This window comes from Pangasianodon hypophthalmus, chromosome 28, assembly GCF_027358585.1.
Source record: "Pangasianodon hypophthalmus isolate fPanHyp1 chromosome 28, fPanHyp1.pri, whole genome shotgun sequence".
NCBI classification, from domain to species: Eukaryota; Metazoa; Chordata; class Actinopteri; order Siluriformes; family Pangasiidae; genus Pangasianodon; species Pangasianodon hypophthalmus.
Window position 1 is genome coordinate 900,900 of NC_069737.1, and position 12,542 is coordinate 913,441.

Here is a 12,542-nt window from a genome sequence, read left to right on the forward strand (position 1 = left end):
ACACTGCTACCACACAACAACAAAATCTCTATCAGCGAAAGACATGTTGCTGTTATGAGACAAAAACGTTATTAAAAAAACCCCATAAAATTCATAGATTCTGACAAACTGTGCATTGTTCTTGCATTGCTGTGTTTTCATACTTCTTCTTTTTTAATAAATAAATAAACAATTCTGTAAATGTGGCCAAATAGCAAAGTTAAGTAGTTTTCCCAGGTAAATGTGAATCATTTTGTGTAACACTTTATCCCATCAATTTGCCGATTCTCTTGAAGGGTGCCAATAATTCTGGAGATCAACGTGATATATAAATAAGATATTTAAGAGCATGAGAGGTATTTTATGTAATAGAACAAATGAAAAATAATAGCATGCACATTCAGGTCACATGATTATCACGTGGTGTACAGTGTGAAACAGACTTGCAAGACTTACAACCACACACACTCACACTCACACACACACAATCACACACACACAGGTGTCTCTGTGAGGACAAAACCACACATACTTGGGGGTTTTCTTTGAAATGCACAGGAAGAGCTGAGGTGTGAGACCGTTTCAATCCTCTGACCTACTGCAGTACTGCTCTGAAGAACATCCTGCAAGTGGCTCATTATTAACCCTTAACTTTTCCAACATGTGTTAAAATCATATTACAGAGATTGTGACACATCATTCTTCTAAAAAAACAAACAAACCCAAACTACAAATGTACTAATATGGTATTATAGTGTAATATAGTGTCTGCTTCAGCACAATTAACATGTTCTTATTTGGAAAAAGTTTAACCCTGAGTTCCCACTAGGAAGTGATTGAGTTGTTGCTTGTAGTCAGTGTCTAGTGGACAGTCAGTGTGTATTCTCACCGCTGCTGTTGCTAATGGGTGTGGCTTGTCCAGTTTTTTTTTTTTTTTTTTTAGTTTTTTTAGTTATAATGAGATACATAGCTATATATCACTATGTATACAGTAGCTATATATTACTTAAACACAAACTAATTAATGCAGTAATCAGAGTGAGAATTAATTGTTTGATTTACGTTAAATGATCAGCTTTGTGCTTATTAGATTAGCAAAATAAGCTCACTGACATAACTACATACCCTCACTAGAGACCCCAACCATCTCTGCTACTTCCTCCTGAGCTTTATTTTCCTTCATAATGTCGCTGTACATATTTAATAAGAGGTTATATACGACAGGAGAAGATGAAACTTCAGTTTTTCTATTTTTCTGTTAAACAGTAAACAGGAACTAACTGCAGGTAGGAACTAAAGTTGTGAGTGAGGAACTGAAGAAATATTGGACCACACACACCATAGGACTGGTCTGAGGAATCATGTGAGCATTTGGATTTATTAGTGCACAACATCATACCTAATCTGCATAGAAATCTCAGTTCATTGGTTGCTCTGTAACTGAAGTTAGGCACATACGTAGAAAATGAAGTCACCTGTTGCTTTGTTGCGTGTGAGTGTGAATATACAGTGAGATTAGAATAACTACAGGACTTTAAGGGAAACACTTTAAGCAAATGTATTACAGCACAACAACTTCTTCACGTAAATACACAGGACTAAAATATTATACTACAAATTTGTTGTGCGAATGATAAAGTTCCCCTGGTGATACTGGTTATACAAATTAATATGCAAATGCAGAAAAGCTGAGGCTATGTGAAAACGAAACTAGTGACCTTAAAAGTCCAGAACAGAAAAGTAGTATGTTCCATTGCCACAAGTGGAAACTGTATAAGTCAAATCTGATGGTCTTGTGGTTGTTGCTTTAGATATTTTTACAGGGTGAATTTATGAAAATGAAAGATTGGTGTGAAAGTGGACATGTTTGACCTGAAATGTTTTTATGAATAATCTTAGTTATCAGGTCATGAAGTTGTATAGCAGTAAATCTAGGTAACTGGTGGTAAAATATTAAATAATTGGCTTTATCAGACTGTCAGAGTATGACCTGAAAAAGTTCCATGGTTATAAATCAGACGCAACTTTATAACTACAGTATAATTCATGTTCAGCTTCTGCTGCATGTCTGTGTGTCAGTTCACTCGACGTTTCTCTTCCCAAAATTCCCCTCACTGAATTACAGGATCCACCTGGACTCATTCCCACTCCACACAAGAGGAACTGGAATACAGCAGCATCCTGATGATTAGGGCCTCATTGTTCTTTCACAACCACATCAGATAAAGGAACAGCTGCTCACTGAGCCATAAATGACAGATCGCATTCAGGTCTGTTGACACTGGCAGAATACTGACATACAAAAGCAGAACATTGGAAAAAACAATAACTGAAACACCTTTTTTGCAGTAGATGAAGGGTTTTATTTAAATAAATAAGCTTATATTATATTATATTAGTATATTGTTATATTATATTATATATTATAAATGCAGAGACATTCACTCAAAGGTTTTTCGGCTGCATTAAACTGTAAAAAAAAATTCAGAAACCACCTGTTAAGCTCAAAACCTTTCATCTGAATAAAGAACATAAGCATAAGCACAATATGATGTTTTGGTTAAAAAGTTTAAAAACCCTTTTTTATTAGTGCAACCTTTTGTTTGTGTCTTTATAAAATATGTGGAAGTTTTTTCTTCAAGCAATATAATAAGATAAGCACCCTCCAGTTCCGGTTTATTCTGTTCTGCTACTGTCGCAGTCAGCCGTTCTCTCTATTCTAATTTGGTCATAAATGGTCGTCAGCGGACAGACTTCCTCAGAGGCAGGTTCTCGTATATTTGCCTGTTTAAACAAGAGAGAGAGAGAAAATTCAGTGCATTTATCTGAGAGAAACAGTGTCACTTATAATTAAATACTGTAACTCTATGAGAAGTGACTTTCTGTCATTAGGGACTTTCTGTCCACTTCAGCACATTGTACATGTTTATAAAGCTGTGAGAGTCAGACATCGCGTGCATGAGCTCAGTAACGCTTAAATCCACTCAGACCACAGCATTCACAAGAGCTTTAACCACACTGAAGTCCTCCATGCTGTGAAACCCGACTGCTCTGTGAGAAAAGCTGCTACACATCACACCATACTGTCGGGTTTATTTTTATATATTTTCATAGAAAAATGTTTGTCACTGTCTGTCAGTCCATCAGTTACTGACCTGAGTGGGATTTTTATGATTTACCACAGAATACTGTATTTCTTCATTCAGTCCTTCAGTTGCAGATGAGTCTGCAAAGATAAAAAATATATATAGCAGCATCAGTAAAGACTGTTTATTGGTCTATAATGAGAGACTGACAGACACTGACTCACAGATGAGAAAAATGATCAGGATGTAAATGAGATTGGTAGAAATATGTAAGTTAAAAGTTATTTTTAATCATGTGTACTGTGTGTTATGCCGTTCTGCACGTGCTTGTTACGTTGCAATTTAAAATGAAAAGTCAAATGCAGAATTTGTTTGTTTCTCAAGGACATGAATAAATTCCTAAATAGCAAAACTGGAATTATTTGCAGTAATACAGGGTTACTAAGAAGTGAGATGAGGTGTAGAGGTAAATTTCACTTCTGCTTTTTTGCCCGTAATCAGACAAATACCTGCCTTCTGTACGCCTCCTGGATTCCTTTTGTTTCCTTTTCCACAGACACACAAACATCACGATTATTGCTAGGACTGAAATCACACTGCATATGACAGCAATGGGCACACTGGACCGAGGAGGACTAACGTCATCTTCTGTACAAAACAATACATGGTTTAAATAACAAAAAACAGTACCATTAGAGCTGTCCAAGTGTTTATTTTTTAATTAAATAACATTATGTACTCTGCTGTAATATGGATGTGGTTTAAAATAGTAGAAATACAAAGTGAAATGTGTTTTTAGAGATGTTTCATGAACATCGCTAACCTGGTTATTATTCACATTTCCACATATAATGCAAGTGAGACATGCGGCCATTTTATGTGTCTCTAAAGCCGGCCTTGTGCTGTAAAGTACAAGTATCGCACATTGTAAAAGAATTTGTTGTGAGCTGAGACAAGGTGAAAACCGGTGTGATCATGACTCGAATGGATTTTCTCATGGCTTCACTTGGGGAAAAAGCTTAATTGTGTGAATTGGCTTTCAAAGCAAAGTATGTTATAATTTTATAAATTCACATCATTATTTTGAATAACGTTTAGGATCGCCCACTCAGATTCATCTGAAAATGATGTGCATTTTGACACGAGGTAAAAATCTTATTTCTGGGAGCGTCCTGAATCAGCTCGATCTAACAGATATTGGGGAACCATGTTCCCAGAAAATAACGTCTTTCAGAAAGATTGGCTTTCAAAGATTTTAAATAGTGTGTGTCAAAAAATGGATATTTCCAGCAAACCAAATTCTGAGCACACATGAACAGTAAACGCTCAAGTTTGTTCAGGATTAAACAGGATGTAAAGGGTGTACCAACACTGAGAGCTTAACTTAATCAGTCAGGCTTAACATTATAATTTAATACATGATTAATAATTTAATCATGAGGGTGGAGTAACAGATTTAGCTACACACGTTGCTGAGGATGTGATATAGCCATTTAGAAACAGGTCACAGTTTTTAATGCTGGCTCAGCAGCAGTCAACGTTAATCTGAGCATGGGAAACGTGTGTGTATAAAATATGCAGATAAAGCTATAAAGAACCAAAACTAAGAACAGGTCATGGGGATATCAAGTGTAGATTATAGAGCATAATATCAGCAATTCACTGGAAGGACACATACAGTTGCATGCCTCTATATTAAAATATTAATCATTCAGGACAGATAACTATAACACTCTCATCACATCATGCACATCAAGTTTTAGGAACTATGTCTACCGGTAGACATAACAGATGTTCATGTCTTTGTCAAATTTATAATTATCAGTTGGAGAAAATTTAACTTTATCTATTTACATCACAGCACTGTTGAATTCTGGATTGTGATGATCAGAAGGTGTTGATTAATTTTCTATAACAGCAGCTCTGACAGTAGCACACAGGTTTATATTAATGCTCTCAGTCTAATACATTACACTTATTATTTTACTATAACAGCACCACAAAGTGTTTAATGATCACATTAATGACCTCATAACAGACAGTGTTGTGTATTTTGCAGTCTCGTCTCGTACCTGTGTCCAGAGAGCAGTACTGTGAGATGTTGATTGGAGTTGACTCTTTACTGACTGGGTTGGAAGCCACACAGCTGAAGGTGCGATTGTCCGTCTTTTTTATTTCCAGATGAAGATTGAGTATGATGTTGGATGTGTTGCTGCTGCTGGCGTTGTTTAATAAAACATCATCTTCATACAAAAACAGCTTCAGTCCTCTGACGTTCCTCACAGAACACAGTAATGAACAGAACTCTGAAGAACTGGAGGCTGCCTTCATCACCCGAGGAGCTGAAACTCTCTCTGTATAGAAACATCATGAACAATCTGATAAGTTAAGAATTTAAGGTTCTTTATTGTTTATGTCTAAAATCTGTGAAAAACAAACTCACTGTACACCTCCAGCTGATAATCCTGTTTTCCCTTCAGCTCTTTAGTGCTCTCCGCTGTGTAAAGTCCTGAATCATCTGTTCTCAGGTCTGAGAGAGTGAAGAACCCACTCTGACTCACCCAGTGAAGACGATTCATGAACTTCTCACTGACATTTGTGTCACTCTGTTTATTAAACACCTGTCCAACTGTGTTGCCTTTATAAATTAGATTGCCAGAAACAGGCACACTGGTAGGGAAAGTAACAGACTCGCCTACAGCACCGAGCAGCTCCTGACCTGAAGATCCACCAACAGAGCTGAAGATCTCTGAAAGAGAAAACAGCACTGAGAGTGAGTCTCATGTCAGAGTCATAATAAATCACATTAAAAATATTGTTTAAAAAAAGTATCATAAATCATCAAAATGTACTAAAACTACATGTGTGTTCATACACTCTCATCTCTCCTTCAACCTGCAGTTTCGCTTTAAATCAGAGATTAGATTTTTGGTCAAACAGCCGCCAAGCCTTGACCATCCGAGATTTTCCCAATTTATAATCTAGGACTATTGTAACATTTGAACATTTATTTAGTAACTTCAAGTCAGTAACTTATAATATGTAATGCTTCATGTCACGCTTGAAAAATCCATATTCAGTAAATGTCTTGCTGGATTTTTGTGTGTGTTTTCTTGAATTCTTTTGTTCCCCCACAGTCACTGTTATTTTTTTTGTTTTGTTTTTTCCCCGAAATTTTTCATTTCTATTACTAACAGTCATGGAAAAAAGTTGTTTCACTTCTATGTTTCATGTTTCACACTAACAGTTGTGTTAAATCTAATATTGAAATCTGTTGTGTTTTTTTTTGTCACACGAGGTTATATTTTTGTTTATAGACGTTAGTGAGGGCCACACAATTGTGATCAAGGCCCTGAAAAATAAAAACGCAGAATTGAGGGAGAGTACTTTCTTCCTCTCATGACTGTAACTAGTGCAGTGTATCAGGATAGCAAAAAAGACTAAAATAGCGCAGACGCTCTTCATTTAAATGTGACTTGTTTGAAGGCGACACCATATTCCGTATATTATAAAGACTCAAAACTGGCGATTGATTATCTGTAAGCAATTACCTGTGCAGTTCTAAATCATGCTTTTACTGATTACACACACGTTTCACACTGTCTGAACTCCTACATACACTCAAAACCTTTTACTGTCATATTCCTTAACAAAATCTCACAATCAAGCACATATACAGCAAATATACAGCAAATATACATCACCAGCTAACCCTCAAATATTGTTAGAACACAGGAGCTTGTTAGAAAGGTGCTGCAGCTCTACACATATACAGTGTACTATATATAGTATGATTACAATATATTAGTTCTTAACACAGTTGATGGTGTTAGAAAAGTGCTGCAGCAAAAACTGCCTTAGTTCTATAGAAATTTATTTTCTCAATATCTCTACAAATGTACAGTGTACTATATACAGTGTGATTATTTCTTAACACAGTTGATGGTGCTGATTTACACCTGCTTTTGGTTGGTGTTTAAACCAGCACCACTACTCACCTGAGGCCTGTTGCACGAACCGAGTCGAACAAACTCAGAGTCACAGAGAGAGTTTAGAGTTCACAAAACCAAACTAATCCAACCCGGGTTAATTAAGGTTAACAGGTTTCATAATGCAGGTTATGCACTTTCTCAGTCAACTCAGGTTTTAACCCTGAATCAATGTTTACTCTTCGTGCATGTGCACATAAAACCAGATGTTTACAGCAAACAACCAACAGCGTTCAACATGGAAAAAAGCAGGTGAGCATACTTCTGTCTGAAGAGCAAATAAGAAATTATTATGTGTAAATATGAGGAATTTAAACCTCACTAACTGCAAAAAAGTGACACCGTTGCGGCTGCCAAAGCTTGGGAAAATTACTGATTGTGTAAATTTGTGAGTTACTTTTATAGGCTCACAAAGAGAATAAACGGATTGAAAAGGAAAAAAAACTCTTTAATATTAAATATTAATAAAAAATTTATCAATTTGTGAAACTATATTAGGAAGGAATAATGTCACCGCATAAAAATATGTACCACTCGCAAAGAACCGCAAAGCAGTGCATACAGTTAGCAGTACAATAAGCGTGTGGTTGAAGTGTGTCAGAGCTTAAATGTATGATTCAAGAAGCTGGCATAGATAAACAACACCATCTGCTGAAAATCTCTATCTTTCATGCAAATTTCCATGAGGAAAATCCAGGGGATTTGTGTCTGTCCCTAAAATTTCTTCCCATCAAAGTGCCGTTCTTATTATTTGCGCTCCAGAGGATTCTCCACAAACGCTGAAGCCATCACTACAAACACTAAAGGGTTCACTTTCATGCGTCAGATTTATATCAGTTTGCTCACAGCTGATTGGGCCAATTTGGGGTTGGATTCTCTTCTCCAGAATAAAACCTGCTCCGGAGCAGGTTAGCCTTGTAGTGTAAGTTACCATGGCGATGAAAACCTCTAAAAATACAATTAACCTTGTTGAAACGGAAAAACACTTTCCTGGGTAGCCACCGAAACAGGCTTCGTGCAACAGGCCTCTGAAGTTTAGTTCATGGAGCAGGATATGTAATTAATCACACTTCCCATTTCTCCACCTCGTATCTGCACCTACTTCTCACTTGCACGATCTCGATCCTCCCTCATATTCAGAGCTGACTTTATTCACAGACAAACCTGGCTGTAGTTCGGGGCCCCAAATTAATCAAAAGCTATGAATACGTATTTAGTCTAGTATTCAAAATATATTCAGAGAAATATTGTCACATTATTATGTTTTTTATTTAATGGAGGACGATGCTGTCTGATAATAATCCACATTAGTGAGTGTGTGATGTGGCTGTGTAGAGCTTCGATTCAAGGTGGTGGCACTGCGTCTCTTTTACTGCAGTAAAGTTTTATAGTTAGATGTTCAGGTATTCCTGGTCAATAGCACAAGAAGGACACGCCCACATATTCTATTACTACTCTATTAGTGTTTTTAACATTACGTCAAAAATTACTGAAACATTAGGGATCGTCATTAGCGTGTGGCAAAGAAACAAAAGTGTGAAAACGTTGACATTAACAACCGCTGATTTCAGTAGCGTCTTGCTGCATAGGACCTACGAAATGCAAATCACTCCAACCAACTACTGCCAAACTGGTTAGATAAAGTTCCTTTTTCCAACTGGGAATAATTAGAACATGTCAGTAGAAGAGTAGCTCCAACACTGCTACAACAACAAGCACCTCCTACAACACTTCCTACACCAATTTGAAAATACATCTGCTAATTCCATTTCATCGTGATATTATCATAGCCACTGTTGCTTTTTATGGTTGCAGAAGTTGTTCAGACGCACCCAAAGCCCTACGTCCACCCTTACTCATATTTATATTTTTTTTCATGAGCACAGTGATTAAACTGCGTGTTTATTCTCATGCTCCAAGTCTCTACATGACACAATGTTTTTCATGCAGAATGCAGTCTTATTGAAAAGAGACTGATTAATACATCTGGTCCTCTGTGCTATAGGATTAGAAATTCACTTTACAGTTAGGAAAATAACAAATGAGTTTCACCCACTGACACCTGAGTTTCACCCCACTGGTTTTATTTGTTGTACGTATCTTTTCTGCAGAATCCAGTTTCACTGTGTGCTGTTCAAAATGTGGATAATTTCATGCTCACTCGCCTGTGCAGCTTCTCGGTCAGCTTCCGTGCATTGTTCTGCTGCATCTATGCACAGAGTGGGGGCTTATGCACAACATGCTTTATTGCTTTAGTGGTTAAACGTCTAAAATCCCACCATGTTGTTTACTCACCCACTGACTTTCCACTCATCACACGAGACACTACACAGGCTACAAAAGATCATTCTTTACCAGTGAAAGAGAAGATCTTTGCATAATACACATATAATACATATATGAGTCTTTTATACTCAAACTCCGGTGAATAGACAAGATCAAATTCCAATATTCTTAGATTGGATATATTAGATATCTTATATTCTTATATCCTTATATTTTCATTTCTTCATTTAGCCATTTCAGTGTCATTTATTGTAAAGAAACACTAAGAGTCAGAGTAGAGAGAGTATTTACTGTATATAAATGACTGGTTTCCTCTATTCTTTCTAATTGCATCTGAATCTGAATACAATACAACTTCCTCAGACAGTTTTGGGCAGTTTACATGTAAAATGATGTTTCCTGTATTTTTTCTATTTCTGTGGTTGATCTGGTGTTTGATAATGGTTTAATAAAGCAAAACTGTAACCTGGTTCTGTCAGGATATTAGCTGCTTCATACATTAAGAGAGAATCAGTGATGTCATTCATCAGTCTGAACAGCTGATGGTATTTTTCATAATGCATAAATTCATGCATATATTCCTTCCATATAGTATACAGTGTCCTCAGACTACAAGTCATGTGAGTTCTTGCAGAACTGTAAACAAACACTGTAATGCTTGTTATGGGAATAATTTGAGTGTGAAAGACTTTCCGACTTTAATCAAGGACATGATGTGTATACTGTATACGCTTTATACCAGGAAATGTGCTCTTATGAACAGATATTGACATCAGAAGGAAGCTACAATCCCTTTACCATTATTCAATGTTTCCCCATTTTTATATCTTAATAGACATCTTTCCTCTTATATAAATTTTCTAACTCTGTCTCAGCACAAGCCGACCAAAACTCAGGAAATCCTGCTTCGATAAAGAACCACAGTGAATAAGACTAAAGTGCACAACAGCTCACCATCATCTGAAAGAGTCTTATGAACATTTTATAGATTAGATTTATATTCTGCAAAGTAATATATTATGATTTACAACTGTGAAGAAGTAAAATATATTCTAACATCACAAACACTATTTACACACACACACCTCTCAAAGGTTCCTTTATTCCACTGAGCATGAAAAGAATTTAACATTAAAGGGGATTCACATTAGTGAGTAAACAGACCCATCCTACAAAGTACATATTATCTCCCTGGATCCGATTACAAACTTGTTTCACAGCACAAGCACAATTTGCAAGTTAAATATGTTGAAAAATCTCCAACAGCCGAGAACAAAGGAGAACTCCAACAAGTTAGATCATGTGTTGTGAAAAAACTTCATTTATTAAATAAGAATTAATGCATTTGTTCGTGTTTGTGTTTTCTTTCATGCTGCATTAACCTCCTTCAGCAGGGTTTTAGCTCAGTGCTGTGCTCTTAAATGTAAATCATCTTTAGTTTAAGTTAATATAATCTGGTGTTTAGTCTAATATTTTTTTCTCTATGCCAGGTTTTAAATTATGTCTAACACTGAAACATGAGCCATTCAAATAAGCACATCATTCTACCTGTCACTTTTATAACAAACAGCAGCAGCCACATTATAACTCTTACCTGATATGAAAAGGAAAAGCAGACTCAATCGGTGACGGGGGAAGCAGGTCCCCATTTTGCTTTATAATCTTCACTTCATTTTATCACCATGACTCTCTCAGGTTACAGTAAGTAAAAGATTAGAATCATTTCACTGTACTGAACTACAGCAATACGAGCAAGCTTCAGCTTCAGAAGGTCGATTGCAGGAAGGGTGGAGCTGGAGGAGGAGCTGGCGGAAGAGCGTTTATCATCCCTGCTGCAAGAGTCAGATTATCCTCAGCAGTATGAGAGAGCTGTGGTAGCACTTAATTCAGTTTACCAAAAGGGTATTTTCAGGATGTTTATTCCATTTCAGATGTTATCTCAGTTCCTGGAGTAAACCTAAACATAAAAAACTACCTCTAAAGAATGTGTTCTGAAGTTCTGAAGGACCAGCAGGCGTGGTCAGTAGGAAGCGCCAGTTTTTTTAAAAATTATTATTATTTCTAAAATAAGTTCTTGTATCTTCTCCCACTCCCACTTCCCAGCCATGCTCTAGTTCTCTGTAGGAGAGTGATAACCTCCTCTTCCTTGTACATGAGCTCACACACGCCAGACTGACTGCTGTTGCTCTGATCCTCCTCACACAGGCAGCAGAGCTCTTTATGGATCTCTTTATGATTTCTGGACATTATGATTTGTTCCCACCCACAGAATGAATGCTTAGTTACAATAGCTGAGTATCAGTAAATGGATACATAAACACTCTTTTTGCACATACAGTATGTGTGATTTAGATGTTTTGATATTTTGTTTTAAAATCGATTTTCTAATCACCTTGTAGTATTGTCTGTGATGTTGCATGAGTAGCAGTAATTGTGAAGGTGTTTCCATGCAGTAAATGGTCTTTGACCAGCAGGAGTTTTGGAAAGTTGGATTTTTCAGCAGGGCCCTGCCTCCATTTTAGTGAAAGACTAAGAGAGAGAGAGAGAGAGAGAGGAGGAAAAGAGTAAACACAATCATCTGTCTGACTTCAGCTCAGATTTCCTGTAAATCACTGACTACACGGGAAGTTTGTAATTATAAGCCATGGAGACCAACAGAGAGCTCATTAGAGTCTCTCAGGAGGCCAGCTGAGGCGTCTGTCTGTGTTTCTTATCACTAAGACAATATCATTAACACAAACACACACACACACACACAAAACACTAAGCTGTTTCATGGAGCTGAACAGTAGACTCAGATAAGACAGAGACAGTTTTGTAAAATGTAGAAATGACTTTGGGACTTTAAAAAGATTAAATATTTATCCTCCGTGATCTTTCTCTATTAAATGCGGACTAAACTCCTTTACACCACTGAAGGAATTATAATTACTGAATGTTGAAATCACTGTCTAATGTCTTATATAAATCTATAGGATTAAATAAGAATAAAAGCTGGAATTAAATCAGTATTTTGTAAGCAGATGAGTGGATACTGTGTGAAGACCACAGCTGCAGCGCCCTCTACTGTATTTCTTTATTAGTTTGTTGGATGTCATGTTTCTACTAATGTCTACTAAATTTACACTCACTGACTCAGTATTAACACACATTTACAGCATTTTATTATTTAGTGTGTTGTTGATTGTTGAGCTCTACTGAA

The 12,542-nt window shown here is 36.6% G+C and overlaps 1 protein-coding gene across 4 annotated transcripts; it reads right to left on the reverse strand.

The window, feature by feature from the left end:
- Positions 1–724: 724 nt before the first annotated feature.
- Positions 725–11,525, reverse strand: LOC117595688 (SLAM family member 7-like). 4 transcript variants are annotated; one of them, XR_004577504.2, is made up of 6 exons: positions 10,935–11,525; positions 5,509–5,814; positions 5,138–5,419; positions 3,575–3,713; positions 3,135–3,205; positions 728–2,763 (listed from the first exon to the last, which is right to left on the reverse strand). XR_004577504.2 is itself a non-coding variant. In XM_053231096.1 (6 exons), exons 1-6 carry the CDS (start codon positions 10,987–10,989, stop codon positions 2,656–2,658), a joined length of 957 nt encoding a protein of 318 aa, XP_053087071.1. In that variant the 5' UTR covers positions 10,990–11,519; the 3' UTR covers positions 733–2,655. The 4 variants fall into 4 exon arrangements, 3 of the variants coding, with proteins under 3 accessions (XP_053087072.1, XP_053087073.1, XP_053087071.1); XM_053231096.1 differs by having other exon boundaries at positions 733–2,763; positions 3,579–3,713; positions 10,935–11,519; XM_053231097.1 differs by lacking the exon at positions 3,135–3,205 and having other exon boundaries at positions 725–2,763.
- Positions 11,526–12,542: the final 1,017 nt, after the last annotated feature.